Raw genomic sequence first — 16,339 nt, forward strand, 5'->3', positions numbered from 1 at the left:
AGATTTTGTAACTAGATCCTAATTTAATAAATGCAATGGCCGAATCAACTAAGGGGTTGTGGTTGTGAGAATGTACATGTTGTGCAAGTTCAGTGCTGGTTTGATTAGTTCTGAAGATGTTAAAATGGTAATAATAAATAAATAAATAAATATTCTGTTTATACTCCAGGACGACCAAACGGGCAGAAGAGTTCACAAGATAGAGAGAATAAAAGAAACAGCACCGTATTCAGCAGTCACGGGCTTGAACCCCGGTCACTCAAGGCACGTGTACTTATGCACCCGTGTGCCTGACCACTAGGCTACGGCAGCCTTAATAAGCATGTGTATTGGAAGCTTTGGTGGAACCGTATTTTGTGGTAGTGCTCCCGATGTAGCATGCATTACAACCATGTTGACATTTAATTAAATATATTACATTGTTGATGTCGCTTATTGGACACTTGTGTCTCTTTATGTATTAAACATAGTCCCTAATTTATTGTACGAAGAAATTATTAATGTTGTATGTGTTTGTGAACACTTCGCGGAACTGTCTGGCGAGACTGCTGTGATAGGGTAGAATAATATGCGTGTTCTGTTTGGTGTTATGATTATGCAGGTTACTGACATTATTCCTTGCAACAGAAATTGTGTTGGATTAATTGTAACGGATACTTCCTGGCTGTGAATTTCTTTGTGAGATGTTGTAATTCGGTGGATAAATTGTCTTGCAAAGAAATGAACTTTATGGCATTGTGGATTTGATTGTAAAGAACGGACTTTTTCGTACTGAGTGGGTAATGTGATTCAAAATGTAGATATTTTCCCCGTGTGTGTGTGTGTGTGTGTGTGTATTTTTCCTTTGGATCTTGGTTCCTAGTTTGGTGCCTATTTTATATATTGTGAGGTTAAGAAAGTTAATTTTATTGTCAATTTCTATTTTAAGTGTGTATTTTAATCTTTCAAGTATTGTATTGAATTTAATAGAGAGATTATCAATAGTGGCTCTGTTTTCTATTAATAATATGTCATCTGCATAACACATATAAAGTTTAATACCAGAAGGGAATGGGTGGAGTACTTGGTTTTCGATAGCACCTAAATAGATTTCTGACAAGGGAGCTGAAATCGCTAATCCCATTGGAAGGAAAAATATATTTGTCCAAATATTTGGTTTCGATAACAGAAGTGTCTAGTTTCCAGTAATATCGAGGTAAGTTCTAAAATGCTATTAATGTTAAGAGAGGTGCAATTAGCTGAAGTGTTGTCGGTCATTAGGAGTTCATGTAAGGCTTGTAATGTAAAGGGTAAATGTGCGTTGATGTACAAAGAAACGACATCGAAGGAGACTAAGATGTCATCACTAGAAATTATAGCAGAATTTATTTGTTTGAAAGCTTGGTTGGTGTTGCTGAACCTAAATTTTGAAAATCTCATAAGGGGTGATATGATTTTAACTAAAAACCTTATCCATAATTATGAGAGCTTCCTTGGACTCAGGGGAGGTACCCATAGACTGGAAATGTGCAAATGTGACCCCACTTCACAAAGGAGGATCAAAGGCTGACACAAGTAATTATAGACCTGTGAGCTTAACTTCTGTTCCAGGAAAATTAATGGAGGCACTGGTTAAAGAAGCACTGCAGGATCATTTAGACAAGACTTCAGTTATAGCTCAGACACAGCATGGTTTTGTTAAGGGGAAGTCTTGCCTGACCAACTTGATTGGATACTATGATGCAGTCACAAAAGAACTGGATGCAGGGAATAACTTTGATATTATATACTTGGATCTTAGAAAGGCTTTTGATACTGTTGCACATGGAAGACTGCTACACAAATTGGAGCAGTGTAACATTGGAGGCAAATTGCTGCTATGGATAAAGGGGTGGTTGAGGGGGAGAAGACAGAGAGTGGTAATCAATGGACACTGCTCATCGTGGACTAATGTTATTAGTGGAGTCCCTCAGGGCTCAGTGTTGGGTCCACTGTTGTTTTCTGTATTTATAAATGATATTGATGATGGTATATCAAGCTTAATGTCCAAGTTTGCAGATGATACAAAGGTTGGCAGGGTTGTCAAGGACACTACTGACACTATGCTGCTGCAACAGGATCTGGAAAGGTTGAGCAGATGGGCTGAGAGGTGGCAAATGAAGTTTAACATTGACAAATGTAAAGTACTACACATGGGAAAGAGCAACCCCAGAGCAATGTATCAACTCTGTGGTACTACACTGACAGTGGTAGAGAATGAAAGGGACTTGGGGGTGGTTGTGCAGGCAGATATGAAGTTCTCTGAGAAGTGCAGACGGGCTGCAAGAGTAGCTCATGGAGTATTGGCAATGATATACAGGAATTTTTCCAGCAGGGATAAGGAGGTGATGCCCTTCTCTGTACTGCTGGAACGAGTACAGAGAAGGGCAACAAGATTAGTGAATGGAACAAAGGGGTGCTCTTACGAAGAAAGGCTTAAGTTTTGCAAATTACAGTGTCTGGAGACTAGGCACCAGCGAGGTGATCTGATAGAGGTGTATAAAGCCTTGAATGGTTTAAGCATGCTCAATGCTGATGGGATTCTTCCTCTAGCTCAGAAAAATCACCTGAGAGGGCATAAATTCAAATTGAGGAAAGACAGATGTAGGATAGACATGTGAAAATTTACCTTTAGCCAGCGGGTGGTTGGTTGGTGGAACAGACTTCCATCCCTTGTGGTGGAGGTTGATAGCCTAAATAAGTTTAAGGCTCAGCTGGACAGGTATTTTGAACGAACAGAGGGGTGAAGTGGAAGTGGGTTTTTTTTTGGCTGATGCTGCATAAGCTTGCTTTCTTGCATCAAATGCCTCTACTAATGCTAAAAAGGTGGATAGGTTGGCAAAAGCAGATTTGCTGAAAGAAACTATTGGTCGTAGGGGGTGGCCGGGTTTGTGTAATTTAGTAATGCCGAACATGTGTGGAAGGATGTTACTGCGTATACCAATTTGTTATAGCATGTGCAGGTTGATTTCTTTATCAGATCTTAATCTCCTCGAAATACCGTCAAGCTTATTCTTTAATCTGGAGATGTTATGTGTTGTTGACTTTATAGGTATCTTTGGTCGGAGAGGATTTGTTCCATTTTATTGATATAAACGTTTTTATCTAAGATTAAGATAGTGTCTCCTTTGTCTGCTTTTTGTACGATAATGTTTGATAATTGTTATTTGGTCATGTTGGGTTGGGGTACAAGTTATGAATTAATAATAACATTGGTTTCGTGATTTTCCAGTTTGGTTTGTAATTCAATGATCGCTTATAGCAAAGTTAAATCCATATTCTAACCCCTGATAGCAGAAAATTATCATTTCTCTCTCGGGAATTTTTTTTGGCTGCATCAGGCTTCTTTGCACCATATAGCTAATAATAGTAATAATTTCTCGTAATCTGCCTTCACCTGCCTAACTTCCTTTGTGACTTGATTACAGATTAGCTTATAGCTGCCATAGGCTTCTGTGTCACCTGATAAATTATGCATCCCATGCATTTTTCTTCCCTGCCACAAGTCTCATTAGTTCATTTGACAACCATTTAGACCTAAACCATAAACAATATTTCTTAATTAGGGATGAAATTTTTAGTAGCATCCACGATTAATTCCTTGAATTCTTCCCACTTAGAATTTGCTGTTGGTAACATCATCGCACTGTACAGAATTCAAAAACTGTCAGACCACTGTAGTTACCTTACAGAAGTAAAAACCCTTTCCTTTACCCCTGATGGTAATTATATCTTTAAGTAAATTAGTAGTAGGTGATGCAAGAAAACAAGCGTATGAGCTTATGCAGCATCGGCCAAAAAAAAAAAGAAAATTACAAAACAATCCCCCTCTAAATATTTGTCCAGTTCCTCCTTAAATTTATTTAACCTATCAACTTCCATGACAGACGGAAGTTTCTTCCAGCAATTAACCACCCGCTGGCTAAAGGCAAATTTCCGTAGATCTATTCTACATCTATCTTCCTCAATTTCAATTTATGCATCCTTAGGTTCGTAATCTGAACAAGTGGAAGAATCCCATCAGAATTCAGCATGCTCAACCCATTCAAGGCCTTATACTTTTTTTTTTTTTGGTAGTTCTTGGCGCATCGGCTTCTGTGGCCATAATGCACCTCCCAAAATTCGCGATGATATTGATGAAGGCATATCAGGTTTAACGTCCAAGTTTGAGGATGATACAAAGGTTGGCAGGGTTGCTAACAACAGTAAAGAGAGTATGCTACTCCAACTGGATCTGGATAAGTTGGACAAATGGGCTGAAAAGTAGCAAGTGAAGTTTAACACTGACAAATGCAAAGTACTGCATATGGGTAGCAATAACCCAAGAGAAACATACCAACTGTGTGGTACTTCACTCAGGGAAGTGGAAAGTGAAAAAAAAAAAAAAAAAAGACTTGGGGGTAATTGTGCAGTCAACTATGAAATTTGCTGAGCAATGTAGACAGGCTGCCAGGGCAGGTCATGGAATCTTGTCAATGATACATAGGAATTTTGCTAGCAGGGACAGAGAGAGGTGATTATTCCGTTACACAAGGCAAAGGTCAGGCCACATCTAGAGTATTGTGTACAGTTCTGGAGGCCTCATTTTAGGAAGGATGTAGAGTTGCTAGAATGAGTACAAAGAATGGCAACAAGATTGGTGAGGGGAACAAAGGGGTGCTCTTACCAAGAAAGGCTTAAGTTCTGCAAATTACAAAGTCTAGAGAGTAGGCATCTGTGAGGTAATCTGATTGAGGTGTATAAGGCCTTGAATGGGTTGAGCAAGCTGAATGCTGATGGGATTCTTCCTCTTATTAAGATTAAGAACAAGAATTGCATCTATACCAGCTCAGATTAAGAACCTGAGGGGGTACAGATTGAATTTGAGCACAGACAGTTGTATTAGCATTAGCATTAGTAGAGGCATTTGATGCAAGAAAGCAAGCTTATGCAGCATCAGCCAAAAAAAAAAAAAAAAAACCCACTTCCACTTCACCCCTCTGTTCGTTCAAAATACCTATCCAGCTGAGCCTTAAACTTATTTAGGCTATCAACCTCCACCACAAGGGATGGAAGTCTGTTCCACCAACCAACCACCCGCTGGCTAAAGGCAAATTTCCACATGTCTATCCCACATCTGTCTTTCCTCAATTTGAATTTATGCCCTCTCAGGTGATTTTTCTGAGCTAGAGGAAGAATCCCATCAGCATTGAGCATGCTTAAACCATTCAAGGCTTTATACACCTCTATCAGATCACCTCGCTGGGGCCTAGTCTCCAGACACTGTAATTTGCAAAACTTAAGCCTTTCTTCGTAAGAGCACCCCTTTGTTCCATTCACTAATCTTGTTGCCCTTCTCTGTACTCGTTCCAGCAGCTCTACATCCTTCTTGAAATGAGGCCTGCAGACCTGTATACAGTACTCTAGGTGTGGCCTGACCATCGCTTTATACAATGGAATAATCACCTCCTTATCCCTGCGGGAAAAATTCCTGTATATCATTGACAATACTCCATGAGCTACTCTTGCAGCCCGTCTGCACTGCTCAGAGAACTTCATATCTGCCTGCACAACCACCCCTAAGTCCCTTTCATTCTCTACCACTGTCAGTGTAGTACCACAGAGTTGATACGTTGCTCTGGGGTTGCTGTTTCCCATGTGTAGTACTTCACATTTGTCAATGTTAAACTTCATTTGCCACCTCTCAGCCCATCTGCTCAACCTTTCTAGATCCTGTTGCAGCAGCAGCATAGTGTCCGTAGTGTCCTTGACAACCCTGCCAACCTTTGTATCGTCTGCAAACTTGGACGTTAAGCCAGATATACCATCATCAATATCATTTATAAATACAGAAAACAATAATGGACCCAACACTGAGCCCTGAGGGACTCCACTAATATCAGTCCACGATGAGCAGTGTCCATTGATTACCACTCTCTGTCTTCTCCCCCTCAACCACTCCTTTATCCATAGCAGCAATTTGCCTCCAATGTCACACTGCTCCAATTTGTGTAGCAGTCTTCCATGTGCAACAGTATCAAAAGCCTTTCTAAGATCCAAGTATATAATATCAAAGTTATTCCCTGCATCCAGTTCTTTTGTGACTGCATCATAGTATCCAATCAAGTTGGTCAGGCAAGACTTCCCCTTAACAAAACCATGCTGTGTCTGAGCTATAACTGAAGTCTTGTCTAAATGATCCTGCAGTGCTTCTTTAACCAGTGCCTCCATTAATTTTCCTGGAACAGAAGTTAAGCTCACAGGTCTATAATTACTTGTGTCAGCCTTTGATCCTCCTTTGTGAATTGGGGTCACATTTGCACATTTCCAGTGTATGGGTACCTCCCCTGAGTCCAAGGAAGCTCTCATAATTATGGCTAAGGGTTTGCTTACTTCCTTTGCTGCCTCCTTTAATATAACTGGATAGATCCCATCCACCCCAGGTGCCTTTCTTGTGTTTATCTTCAACAGTTTCTCCTCCACTTTACTCCCAGTTATTTCAAGATTCTGTAGCTTACTGCTAGAGTTGAATACACCTCTGGCATTCCCCTCGCTGAATAACTCCTCATGTGTGAATGTCGATGCAAAATATTCATTTAGTTTGTTGGCTACCTGAGCAGGATCATCAACACTTGACCCATCAATATCAAGTGGACCAATCTGATTCATCCCCTTCCTTCTAGAGTTTACATAAGTAAAGAACTCTTTGCTGTTTTTCTTTGCATCCCTTGCCAAGGATTTCTCGTAATCTGCCTTCGCCTGCTTAACCTAATTTGTAACTTGGTTACAGATCAACTTATATCATAGGCTTCTGTGTCACATGTTAATTTATATGTATCCCATGCATTTTTCTTCTCTGCCATATGTCTCATTAGTTCATCTGACATCCATTTAGGCCTAAACCTTGAACAATATTTCTTAGTTGGTATGTAAAGCCTAGTAGCTTCCAAGATAAGTTCTTTGAATGCTTCCCGTTTTGAATTTGCTGTTGGTAACATCATCAGTTGCTCCCACTGTATAGAATTTAAATACTGTCTCAGTCCATCGTAGTCGCCTTTACGGAAGCAATAACCCTTCCCTTTACCCCTAATGGTAGTTACCTCTTTGAGTAAATCCCACTTCAGCACACTGTGATCACTGCCACCTATTGGTTCATTTATCTGCAGATTCTTAATGCATGAAGAATCACTGCTGATAATCAAATCAAGAGTATTACTCCCTCTAGTTGCCTCCCGAACATGCTGATGTAGAAAACAATCATCCAATAAATCCACAAAAGCCCTGCTAGTGTGTGAGTAACCAGCCCCCAAATTCCAGTCAATATCTGGGAAATTAAAATCTCCCATTATAAGACACTCTGATTTACTGGCCCACTCTATTTCCCTGTACAGTTCCTTATTATACTCATCAGAGTCATTAGGCCTATAGCACACTCCTACTCTCAATGTTTATGTCACACCAAACTGACTCCACACTGCACTGTCCAGCGATGTCGACTGGCTTCACTTCCTTGGTTTTTATGTGTTTCTTAACTAATAGCATAACCCCTCCTCGATTCCTATCCTGTCTATCCTTACTGTAGACGTTGTACTCCCCAAATTCCAGTTCTGCATCCCTTATATCTGTGTGACACCACATCTCTGATATCCCAACAATATCTGCCTTCGATGTTTTGAGCAATACCTCAAATTCATCAAATTTATTTACTAAACTCCTAGCATTGGTGTACACGCAAGTATACCTGCACCTGTTTCTATTCTTAGCTACCCTAACACAACCCATGTGTTTACTTGTACCGCAATGGCTCCCAGCAGTCTCTGAAATACCATGCATCTTGTTTTTCAGGCTTCTGCTCATTCTAATAGAAGCAGTGCAAGAATCTCTTTCACCTCTGCCAGTGGCTACTGTCAATCTATTGGTCTTTGTCTCCCCCCAAGCTAGCAGTTTTCCGACCCACCTAACACTGCCTCGATAGCATCAGCAAATATTCTTGCACCCTTTCTATTTAAGTGTATCCCATCCCTGTAGAAGCAATCTCTCCTGTTAACAAGTACAGACCAGGCTGAAAAAAATTCTACCCCTTGAGCCTTGCACAATCTTTCCAGGGCCGAATTGATCGACAAGGCTCTCATCATATACTCCCTCCTATCGTGTCTGGGCAGAATTGCAGACACTTTCAAATTCAACCCTAATTCTCGGCTTTTGTTCAACAGTGACCTGTACTTGTTAAGTAATTCTGCCGGTCTCCTACTCTTAATATTATTAGTGCTAACATGTACAACTATATCACCTTTTGTGCCCTTAAAAGATGATATTCGCTCTACAACGTCATCAACCTTTGCCCCTGGCAGACATACCCTGGTCCTGTTCCACCTATCTTTTTTACAAAGCATGTTCCCCGTTTCCCTGACAATAGAGTCACCAACAACTACTAGTTCCTTCGGGACCAGCGCATTCTGCCTTAGGGGTTGTCTGTGTCACGCGATGCCCAAGTGCAAGCTCTGGCGTTGATGTGGGCAGCTGACAGCTTGATGGGCCCCTCAATTTAGTTTCTTCGAGGGCATCCACCTTGTCCTTCAAGCTCTCATATAGGCCCACAAGAACGCCGAGTTTTTGCCTGATATCGATACACTCCTTGCATCGCGCACACACAAAGACATCCCCCTTGGCAGTATCATGTCCCGTACCCGATTGCTCTGCAAACATCAAGCAAACAGTGCATTTTATAAGGCTGTGAGTCAGAGGACAACTGCCCCCCTCAGTTCTGCTCTGAGCCACAGCACTTCCATTAGCTTGAGCCTTTTGCTTTGCTGCTCTGGTCTGAGTCATGATTCTATTAATTTATTAAGTTATTAATTATATTACGTTTGTAATCTAAGTCGTTATATGTATTTATTTAAACGTACAATTTAACTGCTAACGAAGTTCAACTAATGCTATCTAGTACGGTATATAACCTACTGTATATCTAGTACGGTATCACAATGGCGGGAAAGTTACTAACGGTAGCGGTAGTTACGAACACGTGGAAACCCTTACCGATACTTTTACAAGGCCGAGTAAAGAATAAATACACCAAATTAATCAAAAAATCACAAAATAATGTTATACTACTAAATTTAAATCAAAAGTTTTAGAAAAACAATAATTTCAAATCAATAAATAAGAAAAATCCACTTAGCGGCTTTGAACACCACCGTCACTAGTAGCCTCGTCAGCAGCATAATCAATTGTAGAACAGATATGCGGAAATTTGCCTTTAACCAGTGGGTAGTTGATTGGTGAAACAGATTTCCATCTTTTGTTGTGGAAGTTGATAGCCTAAATAAATTTAAGGCTGAGGTGGACAGGCATTTGAAACTAATGGGAGGGGGGGGGTTGGCTGATGCTGCATAAGCTTGCTTTCTTGCATTGTATGCCTCTACTAATGCTATTATACATCAACTTTAGCTGTTGCCAGCTTCAGTACTTTTCATCTTTCTCCAACTTACTAGGCCATTTTTTTCTCCTCTGTTCGACTGGCTAGCATTATACTCATCCATCTTGGCATCCTCCTCATGTTATATTTAATTTCTCTGTGCACCACGCTACTTAAAGAACAACTTAAACAAATATTCAATCCAAAAATGAATGTTATTCAATTTTGGATTCATGAAATCATGGAATCAAATAAAAAGGAAAACAGATGTGGTGTGTCAGTCAAGCATTTGAAGAATGACAGTTTATATCAGCTAAGGCTAAAAATGTAATAGGAAGTGTACCACAGGTAAGAAAATAGTTAATGGAAGGCTGATAATCCAAGCGTACTTATTTGTAATAACATTTTGATCTATATACCCCTGGATGTAACATATCTGGATTACATTCTGACTGATATTCATAAAATAACTAGTTTGCAAACATAATTAAAATATTTTCTAATTAAGTTATTCACACTAATAAATTACCTGGCTTTTCCTAGAACCTACTTTAATTACAGTTCGATTTTCAGCACTATTCACTGATGATCCTACGATATGATTCATTTCTTGAAATAGAAAGAAAATATGAAATTAATTTAAATGAAAGAAAGTAGCAGGGTATCCATAAGTAAAAGCAAGTCCATATCAGGAAAGAAACAAAATCAACAATTACAGTAACCATGAATAAACATGGATTTCTCAGTTATAATTATTACAGAAAAACAGACAGACTTAAAATATGCATGGATTATCATTGACTTTGCTGGAAAACAATTAAAATTATGAATATGAATTAAACCTACAGTAGAAAAAAATTCTAAAAAAACCCTTCACTGCTTCTTTGTTCACATTAAAGTTTTTTCATTTTTTTTTCTTTAAAATTCATAGTGTTGCGTTTAACCTACATTGAAAAATTTATGGAGAATGAGTTTAAATGAATGTTAATACCAATGAGATTTAAGTAACAACTTCAGTTCAATATTCAGCATGTTCCTTAAAATTAAAAATTTGATATCATTTTCACAAAAATTTCAAACTTGGAAATATAACTATGTGTATTCATGCTTAGTTTGACTGCCATTTTCACTTTTTTTTTTATATATTACATAAAAATGATATTTAAACAGATGATTTGTTGAAGAATTAATCTTCACCAAGAAAACATTAAGATACTGATAAAAAAAAAAATATTACAACTAAACGAAACGACATGAGAAATTTCAAAAAATTTCAACATCATTATGGGCAGAAAGATCAATTCAATTCATGATACTATGGCCACAAAAGCCGATGCGCCAACAACTACCAAATAAAAAAAAAAAAAAACACCACATAGTTGGTAGATTTCGCTAGGGTTACTGCTACCCATGTGCAGTACTTTGCATTTGTCAATGTTAAACTTCAGTTGCCACTTCTCAGCCCATCTGGCTCAACTTTTCTATATCCTGTTGCAGTAGCATACTATCTTTACTGTCATTAACAACTCTGCCAACCTTTGTATCATCTGCAAATTTGGACATTACACTTGATATACTTCATCAATATCACTGATAAATATAGAAAACAACAATGGGACTAGCATCAATCCCTGGAGGACTCCACTAATAACATTAGTCCACATAGAGCAGTGTCTATTTATTACCACTTTCTGCTGTCTCCCAATCAACCATCCCTTTAGCCATTGCAGCAACTTGTCAATGCCATACTGCTACAATTTGTAAAGCAGTCTTCCATGTGCAACAGTATCAATAGCTTTCCTGAAATCAAAGTGTATGATATCAAAATTATATTTGTATTCCTTTGTGACCACATCGTAGTATCCAATCAAATTGATCAGACAAGACTTCCCCTTAAACCCATGCTGTACCTGAACTATTACTGCAGTCTTGTCTAGGTGATCCTGCATCACTTCTTTAACCAGTGACCCCATTATTTTACACAGAATAGAAGTTAAACTAAAAAAAAAAAAAGGTAAAGTGCAGCCATTATCAACCCACTGCAGGATGGAAGCCTCCTCAACATTTCATGCTGAGGGAAATAGTAGTAGTGGCATGTGATGCAAGAAAGCAAGTGTATGAGCTTATGCAGCATCAGCCAAAAAAAAAAAAAAACACATCATTCCCTCCAAATGCCTGTCCAGTTCCTCCTTAAATTTATTCAACCTATCAACTTCCACAACGACAGATGGAAGTTTGTTCCAGCAATTAACCACCCGCTGGCTAAAGGCAAATTTCCATAATCTGCCATGAAATGGAACATAATCTGCCACGCTGGTCCAGTGCAAGTTGGCATATCGACCGCATTCAGCAGTCAGGGGCTTCAACCCCAGTCTACTGAAAGAGCGTGTACTATTGCACTCCCACTCCTGACCACTCGGCTACGAAGTTAAACTAACAGGTCTATTATTATTTGTGTCACCCTCCGTAGCCAAGTGGTCGGGAGCGGGAGTGTAGTAGCACAAGCTCCTTGAGTAGAGCGGGATTCAAGCCCCTGACTGCTAAATATGGTCAATCTGTCAACCCGCACTGGACCCGCATGGCAGATTATGGTCCATTTCCCTCAACATGAATTGATGAGGAGGCTTCCATCCTGCAGTGGGTTGATAATGGCTGCAGTTTACTTTTTTTTTTTCTTTTACTTTACTTGAACCCCCTTCGTGAATTGTGGATACATTTGCACATCTCCAGTCCATAATGACCTCCCCTGAATCTAAGGATGCTCTCATAATTATGGCTAATGGTTTGCTAACTTACCTCGCTGTCTCCTTTAATATAACTGGATAGAGTCCATCTATCCAAGGTGCTTTTTTTTTTATAGTTAAATTCAACAATTTCTCCTCCACTTTTCTCTCCGTTATTACAAAATCATTTGGGTCCCTGTTATTGTTTAGCAAACTTCTTGTCCTCTGCTTCCTTACAGAATTCCTCATGTGTGAATGTAGAGGCAATATACTCATTCAGTTTGTCAGTTGTCTGAGCAGAATCATCAACAGTCAAACCACCAACATCAAGTGAACCAATCTGATTCATCCCATTCATTCTAGAGTTTACATAAGTGAAAAAGCAAAAAGCCTTTGTTTTTCTTTGCATCCTTTGCCAAGGATTTCTCGTAATCAGCTTCGCTTGCCTAACCTCCTTTATGACTTGATTACAGACTAGCTTATATCTGCCATAGGCTTCTGTGTCACCTGATAATTTATAGGCATCCCACACATTTTTCTTCTCTGCCATGAGCCTCATTAGTTCATCTGACACCCATTTAAGTCTAAATCTTGAACAGTATTTTTTAATTGGTATGAAAAGCCTAGTAGCTTCCAAAATTAATTCCTTGAAGGCTTCCCATTTGGAATTCACTATTTTAAACATCATCAGTTGATCCCACTGTACAGAATTTAAAAACTGGCTGAAGCCACTATAGTCATCTTTTTGTAAAGATGAAACTCTTCCCTTTACCCTTGATAGTAGTTACATCTTTAAGTAAATCTCACATCAGTACACTGTGATGATTGTTACCTAACGGTTCCTTTATCCGTGAATTCTTAATGCACGAATAATCACTGCTGATAATCAGATCAGGAGTATTACTACCTCTGGTTGCCGCTCGAACATGTTGCTGTAGAAAACAATCCTCCAATAAATCCACAAAAGGTCTTGCTAGCGTGCGAGTGACCAATCACAAGTTTCGGTCAATATCTGGAAAGTTAAAATTCCCCTTCACAAGACATTCTAATTTACTGGCCCACTATTTGTCTGCACAACTGTTCTTTGTACTCAGTCATTATGCCAATAACACACTCCTACTCTCATTTTCCCATTCCCAGTGCTTATGTCACTCCAAAGTGACTCAACATTGCACTTTCCACTCATATCAACTAGATGCAAATCTTTGGATTTTATGTTTAACTAATAGCATAACCCCTCTTTCCTTCCCACCCTGTCTATATACATTGTACTCCCAAAATTCAAATTCTGCACTGCTTAAATCTGTGTGACCCCATGTGTCTGATACCGCAACAATATCTGCCTTTGATGTCTTGATCAACATTTCAAATTCAAGTTTATTTACTATACTTCTAGCATTGGTGTACATGCAAGTATACAGCGTATACAAGATGTACAGCGTTCTTGTGGGCCTATATGAGAGCTTGAAGGGCAGGGTGGATGCCCTCGAAGAAACTAAATTGAGGGGCCCATCAAGCTCTCAGCTGCCCACATCAACGCCAGAGCTTGCACTTGGGCATCACGTGACACAGAGGCAACCCCAAAGGCAGAATGCGCTGGTCCCGAAGGAACTAGTAGTTGTTGGTGACTATTGTCAGGGAAACGGGGAACATGCTTTGTAAAAAAGATAGGTGGAACAGGACCAGGGTATGTCTGCCAGGGGCAAAAGTTGATGATGTTGTAGAGCGAATATCATCTTTTAAGGGAACAAAAGGTGATATAGTTGTACACGTTGGCACTAATGATATTAAGAGTAGGAGACCGGTGGAATTACTTAGCAAGTACAGGTCCCTGTTGAAAAAAAGCCGTGAATTAGGGTTGAATTTGAAAGTGTCCAGACAATACTGCCCAGACACGACAGGAGGGAGTATATGATGAGAGCTTTGTCGATCAATTCGGCCCTGGAGAGATTGTGCAAGGCTCAAGGGGTAGAATTTTTTTCAGCCTGGTCTGTACTTGTTAACAGGAGAGACTGCTTCTACAGGGATGGGATACACTTAAATAGAAAGGGTGCAAGAATTTTTGCTGATGCTGTCGAGGCAGTGTTAGGTGGGTCGGAAAACTGCTAGTTGGGGGGGATACAAGGACTAATAGATTAACAGTAGCCACTGGCAGAGGTGGAAGTGATTCTTGCACTGCTTCTATTGAAATGAGCAGAAGCCTGAAAAACAACACACAGGATATTTCAGAGACTGCTGGAAGTCATTGCGGTGCAAGTAAACACATGGGTTGTGTTAGGGTAGCTCAGAATAGAAACAGGTGCATGCATACATGCGTGTACACCAATGCTAGGAGTTTGGTAAATAAATTTGAGGTATTGCTCAAAACATCAAAGGCAGATATTGTTGGGATATCAGAGAGGTGGTGTCACACAGATATAAGGAATGCGGAACTGGAATTTGGGGAATACAATGTGTATAGAAAGGATAGACAGGACAGTAGGGGAGGAGGGGTTATGCTATTAGTAAAGAAACACAAAATCCAAGGAAGTGAAGCCAGTCGACATCGATGGACAGTGCAGTGTCGAGTCAGTTTGGTGTGACATAAGCATAGGGAAATCAAAATTGAGAGTAGGAGTGTGCTATAGGCCTAATGACTCTGATGGGTATAATAAGATATTGTACAGGGAAATGGAGTGGGCCAGTAAATCAGAGAGTCTTATAATGGGGGATTTTAATTTCCCAGATATTGACTGGAATTTGTGGGTTGGTCACTCGCACACAAGCCAGGGTTTTTGGATTTATTGGATGATTGTTTTCTACATCAGAATGTTCGTGAGGCAACAAGAGGGAGCAATACTCTTGATCTGATTATCAGTAGTGATTCTTCATGCATTAAGAATCTGCAGATAAATGAACCACTAGGTGGCAGTGATCACAGTGTGTTGAAGTGGGATTTACTCAAGGAGGTAACTACCATCAGAGGTAAAGGGAAGGGTTTTTATTTTTGTAAAGGCGACTACTATGATGGTCTGAGACAGAATTTAAAATTCTATACAGTGGGACCAACTGATGATGTTACCAACAGCAAACTCAAAATGGGAAGTATTCAAGGAACTAATCTTGGAAGCTACCAAGCTTTACATACCAACTAAGAAATATTGTTCAAGATTTAGGCCTAAATGGTTGTCAGATGAACTAATGAGACATGTGGCAGAGAAGAAAAATGCATGGAATACATACAAATTAATGGGCAACATGGAAGCCTATGATAGATATAAGTTGGTCTGTAACCAAGTCACAAAGGAGATTAGGCAGGCAAAGGCAGACTACAAAAAAACTTTGGCAAAGGATGCAAAGAAAAACAGAAAAGAGTTCTTTACCTATTTAAACTCAAGAAGGAAAGGGATAAATCAGATTGGTCCACTGGATATTGATGGTTCAACAGTTGAGGATCCTGCTCAGGTGGCTAACAATCTAAACGAGTATTTTGCATCTACATTCATGCATGAGGAGTTATTCAGGAAGGAGAATGACGTAGGTAAAGTAGACATTGGCAGTGAGCTAGATGATTTTGTAATAACTGAGAGGAAAGTGGAGGAGAGATTGTTGAGGATAATCATAAAAAAGGCACCTGGGGTGGATGGGATCTATCCAGTTATATTAAAGGAGGCAGCAAAGGAAGTAAGCAAAGCCCTAGCCATAATTATGAGAGCTTCTTTGGACTCATGGGAGGTACCCCTTGACTGGAGAGGTGCAAATGTAACCCCAATTCACAAAGGAGGATCAAAGGCTGACACAAGTAATTATAGACCTGTTAGTTTAACTTCTGTTCCAGGAAAATTAATGGAGGCACTGGTTAAAGAAGCACTGCAGGATCATCTAGACAAGAATTCAGTTATAGCTCAGACGCAGCATGGTTTTGTTAAGGGCAGGTCTTGCCTGACCAATTTGATTGGATACTATGATGTAGTCACAAAAGAACTGGATGCAAGGAATAACTTTGATATTATATATTTGGATCTTAGAAAGGCTTTTGATACTGTTGCACATGGAAGACTGCTGCACAAATTGGAGCAGTGTGGCATTGGAGGCAAATTGCTGCTATGGATAAGGGGATGGTTGTGTGGCAGAAGACAGAGTGGTAATCAATGGACACTGCTCAACGTGGACTAATGTTATTAGTGGAGTTCCTCAGGGTTCAGTGTTGGGTCCGTTGTTG

The 16,339-nt window shown here is 39.7% G+C and overlaps 1 protein-coding gene across 1 annotated transcript in view; it reads right to left on the reverse strand.

Moving 5' to 3' along the window:
• Positions 1 to 16,339, reverse strand: part of Hmbs (porphobilinogen deaminase-like protein l(3)02640) — a 152,003-nt gene that overhangs the window by 125,529 nt on the left and 10,135 nt on the right. Inside the window, exon 2 of the mRNA XM_090381014.1 lies at positions 9,945 to 10,024. Coding sequence (XP_090237140.1) covers positions 9,945 to 10,024 — 80 coding nt within the window. The remainder of the gene's footprint in view (positions 1 to 9,944; positions 10,025 to 16,339) is intronic.

The sequence above is a fragment of the Mastigoproctus giganteus genome, chromosome 9 (genome assembly GCF_048544385.1).
Source record: "Mastigoproctus giganteus isolate SK-2022 chromosome 9, ASM4854438v1, whole genome shotgun sequence".
NCBI lineage: Eukaryota > Metazoa > Arthropoda > Arachnida > Uropygi > Thelyphonidae > Mastigoproctus > Mastigoproctus giganteus.